Source organism: Aspergillus affinis (assembly GCF_023601865.1).
Source record: "Aspergillus affinis strain CMG 70 chromosome Unknown NODE_212_length_32630_cov_84_808159, whole genome shotgun sequence".
Lineage (NCBI taxonomy): Eukaryota > Fungi > Ascomycota > Eurotiomycetes > Eurotiales > Aspergillaceae > Aspergillus > Aspergillus affinis.
Window position 1 is genome coordinate 1 of NW_026515993.1, and position 18,736 is coordinate 18,736.

The 18,736-nt window shown below is 50.6% G+C and overlaps 8 protein-coding genes across 8 annotated transcripts; 3 read left to right on the forward strand and 5 right to left on the reverse strand.

Moving 5' to 3' along the window:
• Positions 1 to 1,288: 1,288 nt before the first annotated feature.
• KD926_004451 (uncharacterized protein) lies at positions 1,289 to 2,128 on the forward strand (the record flags this gene model as incomplete). The annotated part of the gene is made up of 1 exon (XM_053095155.1): positions 1,289 to 2,128. One exon carries the CDS (start codon positions 1,289 to 1,291, stop codon positions 2,126 to 2,128), a length of 840 nt encoding a protein of 279 aa, XP_052950137.1.
• Positions 2,129 to 2,453: 325 nt separating this feature from the next.
• Positions 2,454 to 3,989, reverse strand: KD926_004452 (uncharacterized protein; the record flags this gene model as incomplete). Its single annotated transcript, XM_053095156.1, has 3 exons — positions 2,454 to 3,114; positions 3,160 to 3,738; positions 3,799 to 3,989. The coding sequence occupies 3 exons, from the start codon at positions 3,987 to 3,989 to the stop codon at positions 2,454 to 2,456; spliced, it is 1,431 nt and encodes a 476-aa protein (XP_052950138.1).
• An 805-nt stretch (positions 3,990 to 4,794) lies between these two features.
• On the reverse strand, positions 4,795 to 7,440 carry KD926_004453 (uncharacterized protein; the record flags this gene model as incomplete). The annotated part of the gene is made up of 1 exon (XM_053095157.1): positions 4,795 to 7,440. The coding sequence occupies one exon, from the start codon at positions 7,438 to 7,440 to the stop codon at positions 4,795 to 4,797; it is 2,646 nt and encodes an 881-aa protein (XP_052950139.1).
• A 618-nt stretch (positions 7,441 to 8,058) lies between these two features.
• On the reverse strand, positions 8,059 to 11,181 carry KD926_004454 (exo-beta-1; the record flags this gene model as incomplete). Its single annotated transcript, XM_053095158.1, has 6 exons — positions 8,059 to 8,811; positions 8,875 to 9,348; positions 9,406 to 9,771; positions 9,822 to 10,243; positions 10,304 to 10,992; positions 11,054 to 11,181. The coding sequence occupies 6 exons, from the start codon at positions 11,179 to 11,181 to the stop codon at positions 8,059 to 8,061; spliced, it is 2,832 nt and encodes a 943-aa protein (XP_052950140.1).
• An 875-nt stretch (positions 11,182 to 12,056) lies between these two features.
• KD926_004455 (uncharacterized protein) lies at positions 12,057 to 12,452 on the reverse strand (the record flags this gene model as incomplete). Its single annotated transcript, XM_053095159.1, has 1 exon — positions 12,057 to 12,452. The coding sequence occupies one exon, from the start codon at positions 12,450 to 12,452 to the stop codon at positions 12,057 to 12,059; it is 396 nt and encodes a 131-aa protein (XP_052950141.1).
• A 1,124-nt stretch (positions 12,453 to 13,576) lies between these two features.
• On the forward strand, positions 13,577 to 14,250 carry KD926_004456 (uncharacterized protein; the record flags this gene model as incomplete). The annotated part of the gene is made up of 2 exons (XM_053095160.1): positions 13,577 to 13,781; positions 13,832 to 14,250. 2 exons carry the CDS (start codon positions 13,577 to 13,579, stop codon positions 14,248 to 14,250), a joined length of 624 nt encoding a protein of 207 aa, XP_052950142.1.
• Positions 14,251 to 14,893: 643 nt separating this feature from the next.
• On the reverse strand, positions 14,894 to 16,408 carry KD926_004457 (uncharacterized protein; the record flags this gene model as incomplete). Its single annotated transcript, XM_053095161.1, has 2 exons — positions 14,894 to 15,525; positions 15,577 to 16,408. The coding sequence occupies 2 exons, from the start codon at positions 16,406 to 16,408 to the stop codon at positions 14,894 to 14,896; spliced, it is 1,464 nt and encodes a 487-aa protein (XP_052950143.1).
• Positions 16,409 to 16,909: 501 nt separating this feature from the next.
• On the forward strand, positions 16,910 to 18,600 carry KD926_004458 (endochitinase 1; the record flags this gene model as incomplete). Its single annotated transcript, XM_053095163.1, has 4 exons — positions 16,910 to 17,275; positions 17,355 to 17,418; positions 17,466 to 17,499; positions 17,556 to 18,600. The coding sequence occupies 4 exons, from the start codon at positions 16,910 to 16,912 to the stop codon at positions 18,598 to 18,600; spliced, it is 1,509 nt and encodes a 502-aa protein (XP_052950144.1).
• Positions 18,601 to 18,736: the final 136 nt, after the last annotated feature.

Consider the following 18,736-nt stretch of genomic DNA (forward strand, 5'->3'; position numbering starts at 1 on the left):
ATGCTCGAAAGCAGTAAGATTGTTCTTTGTATACTGAAGGTTTGAACCGCCCCTGTAGAGCGACTATTTGGTCGTATACTGAAGACTTGTTGCTAATCAAGTAGAAATATCGTAAAAGGATTGAATTAGTGATATACTGCATGATTTTCGTGTTGAGAGTGTCATATTTGTTATATACCTTGGTAAGTATCTTTAATTCTTCAGTATACCTATTCTAGCGTTCTTTGAAGATATCTCTGGTTTTACCTGTTTCCTGTCTAGGAAATTCAGGCTCTAGCCTCTTAGGGATCTTGCTGCAAGTTAAATTATCGCTATTAGATTTGAAATAATCCCACTGATTACCTGTAGAGATACAGATCCGATCGATCTAGTGTTTCTAATTGTTTCGATCGAGACATTCGAAGCGGTAGAACTCATGTTATACAGCTTCAATTCTTCTGCTTTAGACAATCGAAATGGTTGTAAAGGGGTTAGTAAAGAGATCAAATGAATGAAGGTAAACGTTTCCAATACCAAGGGTCTCCGGGCTCATAATTATTGGACTATGAAAGTTTCGTATTGCATAGTAATTTGTATGCAGAATCGAGGCTCAATGAAGGTCTGATCCTCTTGGTTTAGAGGATCGAAACGAAGCTATTTAACATGCAATATGACTACGTGGCTTCTTTGAAATCGGCTTATCTTGAAGCCATAAAATGCCGTCAGAGTTGATCTAGGCGGCAAGCGGTAAGGTGTTGAATCCTGGTGGTAAAATTGCCCCATATTCGCTGACATTACAATTATACCGAAAGGAATGACAACCTAGGTCTATGTGCCATCCAAGACATATTGGAATTTGTCTTTCGCGATAGTGCATTTGCTAATGAATACATCAAACAGCCGAAGGATATCTGGCGTTACACCGATGTACTGGACCACCGACTCAGCACTCCTATTCATTTCAAAGAGGAAGTCCAAGAGATTCCGGTATTCCGCCGCGCAGTAAAGGATGAGGAAGGAATGTGGATTAGGTACTCATCCCACACGCGCCTTACCCTACAAAAAGACGAAGGAAGACGAAGTTGCGACGAGCAGGTCAGACGGGTCCAAGGAACCTGGTTCTCTATATAAGTATCGCAAAGGGGCTGCTGCCAAACTTAGTAAGTCATCATAGAAGACAAACCATGCAGGTATTAATGTCTGTGAAGGGCACTTAGATGAGCACCCCAGAAATATTATCATGGGCCATAGCCGGAGTCACACATTTGCATACTACGTTCAGGTCCAGGACGATACTTAATCCGCCTTTATGGGTACCCCTACCCGAGACGCTTTGATCAAGCTGGCAACAAATTCAAGTTTGACCCGAGACGCATCTGTGCCGCAAAACTTAAGCGATGAAAAGAAACACGAGATCGAGCAACTCACCGAGCTCAGTGATCTAAAGCGCAATCGTGATCAACTCCGGCGCGACCTGATCGCACAATATCATCAGCTGCACAAGGCTCGAGGGACCGCTCTATACTCTGAATTTGAAAGGGCCCAGAAACAAGTGAGAGCGAAAAGGAAGAAGCTGCATAAAGTCGCTAAAGATGAGCAGCATGACGATTTCTTTAAGCATGTCGGAAACCACATTGTCGAGGGAAATTACCAGGGAAAGCCTCTCACCTTTGAGCCCGACATATCTCATGTGGTTCCGGAGAGAAAGGCTCTTGCTGACCTTGAATTCAAGAATCGGGATGTGGATAAGATCAGTGACGCTGAGCTACTTGAGGATCGTATTCGATCTCTTGAGATGCGACTGGCTCTCTATCACCTGGAGGTACCAAAAACACTGCAGAAACGCATCAATTTTCGTGAACCTCCACCTGAGATAATCAGCTGTCCCGAATTATCGGATAGCCTTCCACTTGAGAGCAAAAGTGGACTTGAGTGCCCGGTATGCCTTGGCCGTCCTAGTATGCATTCGCGCGCGAGACGATACACCTACGCCCGTAAAGATACGTTACAGAGGCACTTCAATACGCACAACTTGAAACAGAAGTTTCCAAAAGGGTGTACATGTGATTATCCTGGATGCGAGGAGGTCTTCTACACCCTCTCCAAGTATAAGTTTCATTTAGACATGGTGCACAAGATTTCTCTATAGGATCATATTTCTATCGAATATATTAATTGTTATACTCTCATACCTCCCTGATCGGCTCTGACATAGTCAAGTGCATTAAATCCCACAGGATCCACCCCTTGGCGCTCAACTTCAGTCTGTCTCAATTCACGACCAAAACGACGCCGAAAATGGCCTCCTTCGCGGCCAAATCCAGCTACCCTTCAAATTCGACCGGCCAGGCCAGGAGAAAAAGTACTAGTTAGCTGAGAGCTCTAGTTCATCTCGCCAGTCTCCGGCAGGTTTCTTTTGTTCTTGCTAATGTATCCCTCGGCTGACTGCGGTTCAACTATTCTTGTATAAAGGATCACCCCTTCCACGTTAGCTCGATTACCTCAAACCGCTCATCCGCAGCCCTAATCAAACCTGATATACCAGGAATCCTGCGCCGTAGGCATAATAGAATAGACAACCTCGCTCTAGCAACCTGCCACCCCTCCACCGGCGGACCCAGCACAAAACTAAACTCTTTCAAATGCGGCGAAGCCTTCCATCTTGCAAAAAGATGCCCATTCTCCACCAAGATCCGCCGTAGCATCTTTCCCCTCTCCTCTGCATCAGGCCACACCCCCTCCCATATCCTCACATATGGCTCCATGACCCCCAAGGCCTCCCTCAGCCACAATCCGGCCCTTTCCTCCTTAATCCGACCACTCTGCACCATCCCCGTCTCCAGCTCCTGAAGAAGATCTTCCCTTTCCAGCCCTGTTTTCACTGCAGCCCGCATCACCCCAAGTAATATATGTGACCGCACTGCAAGGTCCAACTTATCTAGTTCCACACCTACTGTTTCCTCTACTGCAACAGCAGCCAAAAACTCTATCTTTTCATCACTGCCAAGCTCCCCATCCCATCCACTCCACCACGCAAACGCCCCAATCCCGCTATCTGGCCACCCACACCACATCACCTCGCTCTTCCACATACCATCCTTCACATCCGGCTCAACAACCCCATTCTGTTCCCAGCTTGCCTCTCACAGCTGCACCGAGTACTTCCCTTCCCACTCATACACATCATATGACCCCTGCGCCACGAGTATCCCGAAGCAGTTCTCATTCCACCTTGTTGGGGACGGCGCCTCGGATCTGGTCCGTGCGCCAAAGTAACGGGCCCCCATATACTCCAGCCAGAAGCGCGCTTGCGTCTCTGAGTAGGGCCGCACGCTCGGGTGCGCCTTACGTAGGCGGTTAATGGTTGCTTCGAGCGTGCTGAGGGCTATATCGGTAAGAGTCACGAGTGGAAGTAGGGGTTGTCTAAGGTATGTACATGCGACATTATAGGCCCAGCGGGGGAGTTTCGTGGCATGTGGGCCACCGCCGACGTGAGATTGCTTGCGAATCGGCAGGTCCAGCGGGTTGTCTGAGTCCGGTAGATCTTGGAGGTCAGGAAGGCGGTAGAAGCGGGCTGTGATGTTCTGTTTTAAGAATGGCTCCGAATAATAGGCGCGCCAGGCGGAGGGATGCAGGAGCGCGTGGTGCTCAGTGTAGAAAGTATCAAATCCATCAACGGAGGGGAAGATGCCTTCGATTTGGTCGGAGGAGCGGTAGATGCCTGCTGCGATCTGGGCTAGATAGAATAGATCCAGGGTGCTGTGTTTGTGATGGTTAGTATAGTAGTTTTTAGGTGGGAATGGATGGTAGCTAACTAACCGATTGAACCTCAACTCGCCCTCGCCGAATGACCATCTGTGCGCGTGCAGTTTCTCGATAACATCAAATACACCCATACCAGTCCACAGCACCTCATCCATATGAATAAATGCTATCCGTAGCACTTGATCATGGCTATTGACAGGCACCACGCCGGTTTCGACGTCGGTGAGGAATTTCTGAGCGCTCATGGCAAGCCTCCAAAAGGGCAGAATGAAATGTGGGAAGTAGAAGTATGCGTTATATCAGAGATGGATGTGACTAGCCCTTTTGGGTATAGTACGCTTTCACCACCTGATATTGAGTTGAGAAAAACAATTCAGGATTCAAAATGCCAGAGCAAAATCCCAGGGGTTCGAAGGGACAGGTATATAAGACCCTGGTCCGCAGACGAGCAATAGAGAACCGGTCAACCCGGAAGGTTTCCAAGATTTCCAGCTCTATAACCCGACTCTATGACTCTTCGGCCTCAGGCCTTCAGGTATCATGGAGATGAATGTTCTGAAAGGCTGTAGGAGTGCTGAATGTAGAGAAGACTGCAGGTGCAATTTAAATAAGAGAATTTGCTTATTCGAGATGATCATGTAGATGGTTGTTAGAGACAGGTCAATCCTAATCATTCATATCTACCTATCCTATAAATTTCATTGGGGAATAGAACGCCTGTTCAGTGGACAGTGTTGGTCTAAATCATATCACCGATACATCATGCTGTTGACCCGAAATCGACGCCTGAACTCCGTGCTGCAAATGGGGGAAATCATAAAGTTTGAAAAAGATATCAAAGAGAAACCATCATGGATTTCAAGTACATCAGGGCTTCATATCACATTATCATATTATCGGCGTGGTCATTTTGGCACATCAAAAGAAAAGAAAAAAAGAAATGGGGGAATAATCATAAAACGTCCGTCTTGTCTTCGTAATAAATCATGAAAAGAAAAATAAGAAACGGAATTGCAAATCATGAAATTTGCCGAATTGCAAAGAGGCAAACTACTTCATCGACCCGGTCGTAATCAGCATGTCAGCTCGACCAGGTCGATGGAAGCGGTCAACCCCCAGATGCTCCTTGCCATCGCGGCCGACAAAGATGCCGAACCCGTAGGTCGGGAATTCTCGATCCCCGGGCGGTGCAATGACCAGTCGAGTCACCAGATCAGCTTTGCTTCTCGGCTCGCGTAGGAGCTTGTCTGCAAGCAGCGGACTCTGGTAGAGAAAGCTCATCTGATCGGCAAGGGTGCTGATGTCGTGGGGTAGATGGCGACAACGACGCGGCCAGATCGCGAAAAAGGAAATAGTGTACAGTCCGCAAAAGACGATAAGCGCGTAAAAGGCGGGCATCAAGGCTGCGATGCGGATCTCGTCATGGGAGGGGTACCACATCGCCAGGAATACACCCCCAGCAAGAACGGGAATGGCTGCAGAGGCGACGGACATAAATGAGATCCACGCCACCTTGAAGTGCTTGTTCAGCACCGCGAGAATGGTCACCTGGAAAGGCAAACATGAAGGATAGGCGAGCAATAAACTCTGCTCTGCGGAGGCACCTTCTGGGCGGGAGAGGCCGACAAAAGGCTGCAAGGCGCGGAAGTAAACGTCGACAGGTTGCCATGCCAGGAATAAAACATTCCCAATCAAGGCTGGGATAAAGCTGTACAAGAAGTTGGATGAAGAGAACGCGCCGGTGGACGGCAGGGTCGGTAGTCGGGGTGGAAAGCCGCCTTTGATCGCATCATGAATGAAGCTCGCAAGGACAAACGCAATGAAAAGAGCACAGATCGTAACCGTCCATCCCACGACGAAGGCTCCTCGAAGAAACCAGGGGACCCATCGATAGCGAACGGATGGCGTGTACAAATGCTCATCAAACTCCCCTTTTCCAACCATAGTCTGCTGCTCCAAGTCAAATGAGACTTTTGAGACGCCCTGATACTGCCTTGCGCGATTCTTCTCGATCAGATGCAACGAGGGATTCCCAATCGGGGCATCAACTTCGCCGACGCCGTAGAAGACTTCCTCCCGGTGTGGGAGCTGCCAGTACCCTAGCCTGAGCAACCGCGGATCGAGAGTTTCGCCTACATCAGGCACCGTCTCAGACTGTTCAAAATCGCGCAGGACGTTTGATCGCTGGATGATCGAGATCAAATCCGCCAGGCAGACCGGGTCCCACATCAAGCCGGACCAAGTGTTGAGAAAACGGAATGTCAACAACAACAATCCAATAACCAACAGTCCGTATACCGCGATCAGAGTCCAGCCAACGCTCATGACGGAAGTCCATCGCCAGGTCCCTTCACCATCAATCACATACCACTTGGCTTGAAAAAAGCAACTCAGGAGTGGTATCGTGATCATATTTGAGATCCAGATTGCAAGCAAGGCGAATCCAACCAGCGCTTCTCCGTGACGAAAATGCGACAGGTCGGGAAGTAGAAAATTTTGGGGCAAAGTCGACAGCTTCTGTAGGACGTGACCAAGAGGTCTTTCCGATCCCATGATCGCAAATGGCATGGTGCGGTAGAGCGCCGCCTGGATAACGAATGTCCAGATTGTGATGATCGCCGCGAGAATCTGCGGAAGGAATTCCACGACGAAGTATCTTCCCCCTCCCTGGCCGTTGTAGTTCCACAGTCCCTGGTGTTTCTCAGCCCAAACATTGCAAAACGCAATACCGGCGATCATGAGCAGGCAGCAGAAAATTATCGCCGACAAAGCCCATGGCCTCAAAACGCCGGGGACATAATCAAGCGGCGGGTACAGTAGACTGTCCTCCGGAGGGTCTACCGGGGTATATGTTTCTGGATCCACCGAATCCTGCGGTGGTCTGGTGTCTGGCGTGGGTTTGGGCGACGGTTGTTGCGGACTGAGGGACCGTCGCGGACTAAGAGGCTGTCGCGGACTAGAACGTTGTTGTACGGGAGAGGGAGACTTCTCAGGCCCGGACGGGCGCACGAAGCATCCAAGCCCCTCATCCCAGACGAGACGCTCGGCCGGCGGTAGACCCTCACTGGCAACCGAGTCGTGTCGGCTCAAGCCACGAACCTCTTGATCGCGCGTGAGCTGACCGATGGCGAATTGAATGTATGGAGAATCGTCCAGCCCCGGCGTGGGCGGCGGACCGGCGTAGGTATCGCTAGGCACCCGACGACTGGTGCTGTTGGACATGGGACTGGGATGGATAGGTCTGTGTTGAACCTGTTGCATGGCGCTGGAAGCAGGAGAGGGCGCATTCCGGCTCTGGTTGGGAATGCCGACCGACTGATCGGATCGTGAAGCCATTGGCGGGGCGGCTAAATGTGTTCGAGAGATGGCAGGCGACGAAGTACGGGATGCAGGATGAGAATTCGGTGTCGCATACCGTAAAACGGTCGCTCGGCTGTCACCGCTGGGAGATCGCGAGCTTGAAGTACGATCAGAGAAGGAGTAATAGTCGTCGGAAGCGGCGGCGGATTGCTGGGACTCGGTGCGCTGCAGCTGGGGTCTGCTTGCTGCGAGGGGGTTAGAGGGGGAGGGTCCTGGCGTGGAACACAGCGTTGGAAGGGGGAGGGACTGATTCGTCGAAGCATCAGAGCCCAAGACAGACAGGTACTTACAGCTTACGGTTCTCAGGCTGACATTTGCAGAGCCAGGAGCAAGCATGACGGTTGATCGCAACCGAGCAATGAACGTGGAGAGCTGCTCACTTGCAGAAGACGATGTCGGATGAACATTCCCAGGACGCAGGCACCAGAAATTGTGGGAGAGGAATTAGATAAGTGCCTGTCATGTTCGATAGGCCCCTCTCCAGGCTATGCCAGATGAGGCGAGAACTACCCAAGTCTGTCGACCTTGCTGAGGTGGTTGGGATCTCCCAGCCTCCCTCGGCCCAGCCACCGCCAGACGGGAAACCGATGCGAATCGACTAAAATATCACTGATCGCCAACATGGCCCGCAGTGATTGGAGTGACTCGAGACAGGGCATGATGCATGACGGATGGTTGGACAATTAATCGCGGTAGTGTTTTGGGCGCCAAAGTGAGGTGGAAGGAGGGAGTGAGTGTTTGTTGGTTGCGTTGGCATCCTCGACACGGACAGAGTTGCGGCCCGAGGCATCACCGACCATGGATCGGTTGGTGTAGTCTGTACCTGTACTTTGGTTCCTGGATCTAATCCACTTCCACAAAAGAGGAAGAAAACTAGTGTCACTATTAAAGGCTAGATCTATCTATTTTGTGTCATCATCACCGACAAACAAGCATCTATATACTCCTTCCCCCTCACGTATTGTACAGATACGCCGCGATCACTCCGCCCCAGCCACCGGCATTATCGTTCTGCGTCGCAATGACCTGACTGCCCTCGAGCACCATGTTCGTCGTGCTCTTCGAATTAGTCCCGTACAGATATATCCTGGTCGAGTCGATAATTTGAAGCATGTTCTTCTGACAGTCCCCCTTGCAATCCCCGTTGGCATTGAAGAACACCCAGTTGCCGCCCCCGTACAAGAAGAGGTCCGAGGAGCCACTGATGCGTTCAAACAGAGCCATGCGACAGTTCGCATCTTCGGGCGCGCAGTGCGAAAAGTTCGGATCGCTGGGAACGGGGTGATCGGCCCACGGGGCTGGCGCGTAGAGATTGCCCGGGCCTTGCCAGTAGGGCGTCTCACTCTGTTGCAGGGCGGAAAAGACATTGCGCGCCCGTTCAAAGTTGTACTGGTAGAGCGTGTGATGCTCAAAGCCGGTGCCGATCAGCCAAGTGGCGCTGGTGGCTTCGACCAACAGGCCCCGACCCGTGCCGATGTTCTGCGTGTGGTCTCCATCTAGATCGTGGTCCGCGGTCCACCCCCACATGTTCTCGATGTAGGCCGATGAGGTGGTGGAGAGATGAAGAAGGCCAAAAGCGGCCTTGCATTCGCCCGGTGAGGCCGCACAGTCGGTTTGCACTCGACTTCCGACCGCGCCTCCAATTCGGAAATGTGTGTTCCAGAACCCAACATCGCCGGGCTGTTCTCCTGCGATGTTGACTTCGACCTAAGGATCGCGTCCGTGTCAGAATGGTGGGGCTCGTATGGAGAAACAGATAGGGATACATACCATTTTACAGCCGGGCAAGATATCAGCGACGGTGAACATCATGTCGCTGACCTGCGCGATGCCCATATCGCCAGGATATCCGAATCGGACCATCGCACGCGGCGACGCCTCATCTTTAAATAGATTGCCAGTGGCGCTAATCACGCTGGCAAATGCATCGCCGATAATCCGAGTGCCGCCGGGTACGAAGATAGTATCGGCCACGATATACGTGCCAGCCGGGAAATAGATCAGTTGGCATCCACGCTTCTCCGTCAGAATTCGGTTGATGTTCTGGCTATCGTCGGTCGAACCGTCACCGTACACAGGGAGCCCAGGGACAGATTTGATGTTCACGACTTGGTCTGCGCTGTATTCCCTATACGTCGGGGGTGGCATTGTGAAATACTTGCCTCCAGGGGCCAGGTTTGAAGGCCGAGGAGTGGTGACCGAATCCCCATCGGCTCTCCGTTTGTTGGCATTTCCCGGATCGTACTGTTTTGACCAGGTTAGATTTTTTTCATCCTTGAGTCTGTGACATTTGAAACCTACCACCGTTCCATGTACCCAAGTGTCAGCCACAGGACCGGACAGTTTGGCCTCCCCTCCCAAAGTCACCGTAGTACCGGTGTTCTGGATGTTTTCCAGAATGATTGCGTTTCCCGCATTCCCTGAATCGCCTGACACGATGAACGAATTCAAACCGGAGCCCGATGAGTCGATCACCGTCAACGATCCAGACGTACCGCCTGCGTCGATCCCGATATCGCCCTGCTCGAAATGGCAGTCCATGAACACAATATCGGTTCCACCTGCAATAACACCAATCTTGGTTCCAGTAAATCTGAGGCTCTTGAAAACCCATTGCTGGCCACTCAGCTTCATGCCGATGGAACCGCCTTGAAACCACAAATCGTTCTGCGCATGGTTAGCTGTCGTATTCTCGGCACGTTGCCATTGAGTCATACCATAATGAGGTTACTATTGTAGTCATACTGCGTAGTAAGTCCAACGTGGTTTGTGTCCCCGGTCGGCATATTAAACACAACGTTGGCCAATTGCGTCGCCTGACTCACGGTCCAATCGACAAGATTAAACGCCTGGGTTGCCGCGACGGCCGTGGAATCCAATATGATATTCTTGATTCCGATTTGGAAGTTGATCGTGCCGACGTAGCTGGGATCCTTCGCGTAGATCATATGATCGCCTGAGAACTCCGATGCTGCTTTCAGGGTTGGGGGATTGGTCGGATCTCCCACGATGACTGTTCCGACGTAGAATTGCAGTGCAGCGCTCAATAGGTACGTTCCAGGTGGTAGATAAATAATAGCGGGCTGGCCAGTGGTTCCCATGAAGTGGGATCCACGATCGGGTCCGTTCGTTGGTCCGGCTGTACACAAGGTGTTAGAATGTGCCAATGACGTGATAATGGAAATATGGTCAATCATACCCTGGATTGCATTCTGGATCGCCCCCGAGGCATCTGTCGCTCCCGTATTGTCGGCTTTGAAATCCGTCACCACGTTGCGAAACACGGTGTAGTTTTCTTTCGATCCCGATTCCAAAAATGAAGATTGGCCATTGTGCTCGATGTTCGCGTACCAGTAACCAGCTGCCGCACCACCCGAGCTGCACGATTCCCATTCTTGACCGGTCTGAGCATTGTTGTTGACTTGTTGGCCGTTGCCATCCAAGGTTGCGTGAATGTCGGCGGATGTGCTGTTGGCTGCCGGTTGCTCTGATACCGCGGTGGGACTCGGAGTCGTTGAAGGAGAGGGAATGCTGCTACTCGTCGGCTGCTCAGGCGTTACACTGCTGCTGCTGCTGGCTTGCTGTGTTGATACTCCCACCGCGTAGCTGACCGTGCTTGGATATACTGCGGAACTGCTTGTGCTTGGATCTGCGGCGGATGCAATACTGCTGTCCGTCGTCTGCTGCATGGGCACCGTAATGCTGCTTGGACTCGTGGGAGTGGTGGAGGCGAACGAGCTGTCACTGACGCTGGGAAGAATATAGGAGCTGCTACTCGTCGACTCTTCAGGGGCCATGATACTGTACATGCTCGTGCTTGTGATGGGGATATTGCTGTTCGGTCGGTCGGCCACAGCACTCTCGTTTTTCAACGTGAACGGAATACCCCTTCATAAACTAGTCAGTATGAAACCCGATAGATCAAAAATAGAATGAGAGAACCACTCACGTAGGCTTAGGCTTATAATCCAGCGGTGGATAATACGTTGGTGCTACTCCATGATCATTCGATCCCCCGCCCGTGATTGCAGGGCCGACGGAGAGTATGAAATTGACGATAGACGGTATTATCGCCATGATTGAGGCAGGATCTCACAGCTCAATCAAGATACCACAAGACAGTACATCAACTTGACCTGTGCGGGTGCACCTGCAAGACGTCAGTCTTTGAGTAGTGAAGGAAGACGGACAGGGCCCCAGCAAATTTTGTGCGCCAGGCGTCGCGGAAAGGAATGAAAGGGTAAAAAGATTTAGGACGCGAGGATGGCGTTAAGTCCCTGTAGTCTAGACCTGAGCTTGTCATTCCTGATCTGGGTCACTCGGATTGCCCGGGCCTGTTCGTACATACCAGAGCTGGTGTCTAACATGGCAAGCGCAGCCATCACTACCGCGACCCTGTATAGTTAGGAATTCTTCGGGCTCCAGCCTCATTGACTCGTAATAATGGACCATGAAAGCTAAAGCAAGGACCCAAGCCTGTTCTCGATTGGAATAACTACATTAGGATGTTCGAAATCCATTTTCCCTCTTAGACCTACAATGTTCGGAAATGTTTCTCCGGGTACAACAAGCGCAACGATTAAGTATAGTCAGAGATTCATTAAACTGAGGGCAATGATCCAGCATTGCATATTCGTAGAATTTGTCATTCAATCATAATTGAAACTTTCCGATCGAGTATCCAGGACCTCAGGCGAAACTTTCAGGGGTAGAACACGTCGTAGCCCGCATACCACAGCGGAGCCCTAGCAAGGAGCACAACAACAAAGGGGCCTGCCCGGTATTCACGCACCATTTCACGTGTAATGAGACATCTTGATTTCAAATCTTCGCGTCGCCATTAACTCGTCTTTTGCCTTCCTTTTTCACACTTCCCACCGTCATAAAGTCTCGGTGATTATGGCAGTAGCCCCATCCCAGTCTCGATTCCCCATTCGATGTATCACATCACATCACATAAACCGATCCCACGAAACCATATGATCAAAAAAGGAACTGTATCGGACCATCGTCGGATCCCGAAACTCCACTTTGTCGCCCGAGGAATGCGACGAGTCGCCAGTCAGGAATTCCAAGTATGTTGAGGCCCGCTTGTTCCTGCCGTCGCCAGCAGCGCTCGTCGTACCAGCGTCGAGTCCATTACTGAAGAGTCCGTCGACGGCAATTGAGCTCGGTCTGGATTTGCTCGATCGCCTCAGTCCCTCGCCCATGAGCCATGTTTGGCGACGGGATCTTTTAGTTGGTAGGAGGTTGTGTTGCTCTTCGTCGTTGCGGTCTTCGTCGCTGGTGCTGCGGAAGCGGGATTTGGGCTTGAGCCAGGACGATGAGACTTTCCAGAATTCTCGCATGTTGAGGATGGGTGAATGGGTGAATGAGTGAATGGATGGATGGATGAGAGGGAGTATCTTTTATGGTGCGAGAATGATGAGAGAGTATTAGGTGAGACGGTCTCTTTGAGTTGGGGGCTGTCCTTCCCAAATATTTAAATTGATGATCTTCCCGCGCTGATCCCGATTTGTTTCAAAGGGGTGCGGAACGCGATGTATCATTTTGAAACGGGGACTCAAATATTGGACATGGCCACCGTGTGGTACGCGTTAGTTAGCCGAGCTCTGAGGGAGACCAAAAAATGAGAAATGGAACGGTTAAGATTGAAGGACTGTGCTGAGCGATATTTGCATCGCGGTTAAAAGTGGTGTGGTATATTGGAAGGGAGAGAGGGAGAAGGAGGAGAACAGTAGGAATATAGCTAAACTAGATGCTGCAGAAAAGAATTGCATTTCGCTTGTCCCGTTTTACTTCACATTTCCTACAATCGGAAGGAGCGAGGCTCATCTACAAAGAACCGATGATGGTAAAGCTTATTTATTGACTTCTTAAAGACGCCCATACAGAGTCACAGCTAGTCATCCTTCCACACAAAATACCCCCGACTCTCCAGTAGCCAGGCGGATCCAGCTCTGGGAAATCAACCGGCCTGTGTTCAATGTAGGGTCACCCGTCGTAGCCCAGTAACTTCACGGATTTCAAAACGTCCAACATGTTACTGTACATCTTGGCTGGCTGTGGTAAAATCTCGTGAAGAGCTGGGCGACAAGAAACTTTGAGTCATTCTGGTTATGTCATCGGTAGCCTGATGGAGTGTTAAACAACCTCTATGTAGGTAGTCAATCAAGCGGTTGACAGCCCCCCGCCCTCCTGCTATTCTTGATGTTCCCACACCCATGTTCTCTAGCTGTCTTTCCGCATTGAATCGAGCGATTATTTCATCAATTTGATTGTCCGTCAGTACGCGCGACCAAAGTGTGTCTTTGTGTGTGGGTAAGTTTCTCCCGGAGATCGGTTCCAAAAGCCGACGGTGACGGTTAGCTTACCTAGGTACACCATCAACCAGGTCATAGATGTGAGGTTGCCCATCGTTGTGGCTCACAGCCGCCCTGAGCTATCTTTCTCATCAACTCAACCTCCCAAAATGTACGCCAAAATGGCAGATTTGATCAAGGTCGTCAAGGCTGTCCGTGACCAACTGATCACTACGGACGTTAATCAATACGTTTATTCCAAAGATGTGAACCAGAAGGACTTTGAAGAGATCGAGGACGAGGTCAATAGAAAAGATCTGCCTTGTGCCGTCATATTTCAATATGATGCCCAAATCAATCATATAATTATCAAGTGTATACCGAAAATGCACACCTTTCTCTTGGTGGAGGACTCCATTTAAAAGTGGCTGACATGGGTACTACCTTCCACGAACTTACCCCTCTGGGAGCCACAACTTTTGGAGGGCGTACAACCTCCTGCAAGGAGGGCGATTCGACCTTTAAAAACGCGTATCTCCGTGGCCGTGAGAGCGATTGGCCGCATCTCGTTATAGAAACTGGTGTGTCCGAGTCTCTGCGAGAACTCAGACGGGATACTGGGTGGTGGCTATCTAACTCAGAGGGCGAAGTTCTGGTCGTCGTGGTTATCCACATTACCCGAGCGACTAAAACAATTGTGATGGAAACATACATACCGGAATTTCCCAGTCCATGGCTCAAACACACTTCTGTTTTGCCTCGTTTGGTTTCAGAAACTGTTATTGATTTCGGTTCAAAGCCTCCCCGTGTCAAGGGGGGTTCGGTCGTCCTCGAGTTTCATTGAGTGATCGGCAGACAACCTCGCGCTCCCGAGACAGATTTTGAATTCTCACCTGCTTTACTGCTGTATTTGTTCGAATTCGTTTTCCTACGACGCTGATATGGAGCAACTGGTACCCATGAAAGTCTGTTTTACCAGTTCTCGTTGCTTATTGCTTTGTTTCTGTGTCTACATAAGAGCAACTTCTCTGGTCGTGACTTCAAAGAATGACCCTACATTATGCACGGGGCCGGCTGGCTTTCTCAGAACTAGATATCTGTCTAGCTACTAGATGGTTAGGGGTATTTGGTGCGATGGAAGGATAGCTAGCTGTCACTCTGTATAGGCGTCTTTAGGCAGTGAATAATTAATAAGTTTTGCTAGTATGGGCTCTCAATAAATGATCCTGGCTCCTTGCGATTGTAGGAACTAAACACAAGATTCCAGTCATATGTTCAGGCAAAAATATATCATGTTATTTCATTGAAACCCCATTTCCTAGTTAATACATTCTCACTTATGTGAACGCAGACCGTAATTGGAATCCGGGCCCTGACTCCACCTTACATGGTTTATAATACTATCTTCTTTTACCATACTGAACGAAGAGCAATTTTAAAAAACACTAGATTCAAATTTCAAACATTTACTAGGACTATGAATACCCCTAAGACTTAGCTGGTTTCGCCACCAACACAGCCGTTCCGAAACCGATCGAATGAGGACTGTCTTGGAAATGCTGCTCTAGTTCAGGAACAAGCGCCTGTTTGATCTTCTCGTAGTCCGGGTCATCCGTGAACCAAAGTCCAGCTAAGACCTCCGCTGCCCGAGCACAACTTTCGGAATTTTCTTGCTCAGGAAACTTGCAATACGCCTCCACTCGGTGAAGAGATACATCAGCAAAGCCATGCCCTGCGAAGATCTCGGATGCTTTGCGAAGGATGTATCCATGGTGATCGAGGCTTCCATCTCGACCTATGTGGACGAGAGCTTTGTTTAAAAGGTTGAGTACTTTGTTATCTGGGCCTCCTTGGGAGATGATGATTCGCGATTTGTGGTTCGAAGGGTTGACCACTCGGGCGATTTCATGCAGTGATTTCTCGAGGTCATCGGCATACTGTAGACTCCATGTGGTGACCACAGCGTCGAATTGGTGATGTGGGAAGGGAAGACTCTCCAGAGTGCCCTGCGCAAGCTCGACCCCGTCTTCATGCGCTTTTCCCACGGCTTTCGGGTTGGTTTCCGGATAGATGGCGTACACCTTGCTGCCTCGTTTGGCGAGTTCATGGCATAGTGATGCTGTTGCATGTCCATATTAGCTAGTCGATTAGGATAGAGTAGATTACATACCTTTGCGCCATATACTCGTATCCAGGACCTTCTGGTTGTTTTCCAGGAGGCTGATGATATCTTCGGTTTCATCGAAAACCAGTCTGTCAGTCAATGGCAACACAGCAGCCGCATTGAACTTTCGAGGACCTCGATAACTTGACGGAAGAGGGTAGGGCCCAAAGAGCGTTTCTTTTTCAGTCTTCCGAGCAACAACCAGATAATGCTCTTCCTCCAGATGATCTTTAGTACCAGCCCAGGGGGAATAGACCTCAGTCTCGAAGGTTAGACCCGCCTTCTCGAACATATCCATCCAGCCCTTGCGGGTATAAAAAGTGCAACTGTACATCTCATTCATCCAGGGTTGGGGGTAGTGGCGCACGCATTCCCCAGAGGCATCATAGAGCTTCGGGTCCTTGAAGTAGTAGTCGGCGAGAATAGTGGCTACCATCAAGAGACCGCCGGGCTTCAGCCATTCCGCAAACCGGTAGATCATCGACTCTGTTTCATCGCATGTGATGTGGAACAGGGAGAAACTACCGAGTACAACGTCGAACGTGGTCTGGGGCTTGAAGTCAGTCATCTTGCATTGCTGGAAAGTTCCTTTGACTTGACTCCTGGCGATCTCGAGCATGGTCTCCGAGATGTCGATCCCGTGGACTTCATGGCCTGCCTGGGCGAAAGTATGGGCCATGGGTTTACCGGTGCCGCTGCCCACATCGAGAATTTTGCTGTGAGGGGGTATTCTTTGAAGGATAATGTCGAGGATCTTGGCTTGCCCGGGGTTACCGAGATAGCTTTCTTCATACGACTTTCCCAATTGGTTATAGAGGGCTTCGGTATCTTCTTTCATGATGGCGGTGTCTTAGATGATGGATGAATTCGAGACTGGCAAATTTGAGAGCTTCCTAACTATTGTGATAGACCTTATAAAGACAGTATCAATAAAGGGCGAGAAGATGGAGCAAATAAGAAGGACTCCTAGAAATAGCTGGGCTGATATATAAAGTGCTGCGTCGGTCGATCCCCGCAGTTACCTAATCAGTGCAGATCTCATGCTCAGACAACACATGCATGAAGACACATGCAAAAAGGTGACACTGGCCAACCTATACTACTGCACTCAGCCGAATTGGACAATGTCCAGGTTTTCTGCTGTTTTTAGCACGCAGGACTTTGCACAATTTTGTTTGTTTTGAGAAGCAGAGAGAAAAAAAGTGGGTAGGCGGGGCGGGGGATGGCGGCAGATTGCTGCCTATACCAACGACCAACAAAACAAATTACCCCGACCGTTGCATTCTTTCTTCCTTCCTTAATCCCATAGACACCATCTAAATACCCCCTCAATCAAGCCATGTCGTCATATACTATCGCTAGCGGTGACACCCTGTGGAAGATCGCCACCGACCACGGCATCTCGCTGCAGGCCTTGACAGCAGCCAACCCGCAGATCACGAATCCCGATCTGATCCATCCGGGACAGGAACTCAATATCCCCCAGAACTCAGCCCCTCCGCCGCCTCAGAATGTTCCAGCCCCGGTGCCAGAGCCTAGTGCCGCCCGTGAAATGACCGGCGGTGGGGGGTTTTCAGGGTCGAGCGTACCTCCACCTTCCATGCCTCCGCCTAATATGCCTCCACCTCCCCCGCTGGTGACACCGGCCGAATCCTGGAATACTGGCCGGCCATCATTCAAGACCGTTGCCTATTTTACAAATTGGGTATGTCATTTGTGCTACTATACCTTAATTTTGATTAAGTCGTTGTCATCGAAATCACAAACTAATAACCAACGACCAGGGTGTTTACGGTCGCAATTATCAGCCCCAGGACATCCCCGCCAACTTCATCACCCACATTCTCTGTATGAGTCACCCACTCCAATTGAGAACAGTAACTAATCAATCTCAGATTCCTTCGCCAACATTCGTCCTACAGGCGAAGTGTAAGTTCCAGTCTATTCATTTATGCCTACCACGCCCACTAACCAACCCCGAAAAGCTTCTTAACGGACACCTACTCCGACCTGGAAAAGCACTACCCCACTGATTCGTGGGACGAAAGCGGCGAAAATGTCTACGGGTGCATCAAGCAGCTCTTCCTTCTCAAGAAGCAACACCGCCACTTAAAAACTCTCCTCTCCATCGGCGGCTGGACCTACAGTTCCAACTTCGCCGGCCCCGCCTCCACTCCCGAAGGCCGACAAACCTTCGCGCGCTCCGCCGTCCACCTCCTCGCCGACCTCGGCTTCGACGGCATTGACATCGACTGGGAGTACCCGCAGGATGACGCCGAAGCGTACAACTTCGTGCTCCTTTTGCAGGAAACGCGCGCCGAACTCGACCGCTACTCCGCCTACTACCTGCAGGGGAAGCGGCTCCTCCTGACCATCGCGGCGCCGTGCGGTCCATCCAAATTCAACGTTCTCCGCATCCGCGAGATGGACCCGTTCCTCGACTTTTGGAACCTCATGTGCTACGACTTCGCGGGCAGCTGGGACTCCACCGCTGGTCATCAGGCTAACGTGTTCCCGCACCCGCAGCCGGGCCTGACGCCCTTCAGCGCCGACGCCGCCGTGGTTGCGTACCTGCAAGGCGGTGTGCATCCGAGCAAGATCATTTTCGGGCTACCGCTGTATGGTCGGGCATTTGAGAACACGGGCGGTCCGGGTCGCCAGTTCCAGGGCGTCGGAGAAGGATCGTGGGAGAACGGCGTGTGGGATTACAAGGCCCTCCCCGCCGAGGGGTCCGTCGAGTATACAGACCCGAACCTGATGGCTAGTTGGAGTTTTGATCCCGCGAAGGGTAAGGTGGTGAGTTATGACACTCCCGAAGTGACTTGGTTGAAGGCGGAGTATATCCAGCGTAGGGGCCTGGGTGGTGCGATGTGGTGGGAGCTTAGTGGTGATCATCCGGTGCATCATGAGAGAAGCTTGATTAGGATTACTGGGAATGCGTTTGCTAGGATGGGAGGGTTGGATGGGAGTGAGAATACGCTGATGTATCCGGGTAGTCGGTATGAGAATTTGCGGAGGGGGTTTGAATAGATTCTGAGATCTATCTGTGTGACATCTAAGGATCCATATGATAGATAGGGTAGATACAAAATCACCACTTGGATAGCACTTATAATACATCTTATGCTTCAATAACACGTCCCTGTTTAAGTACCAAGAAGATATT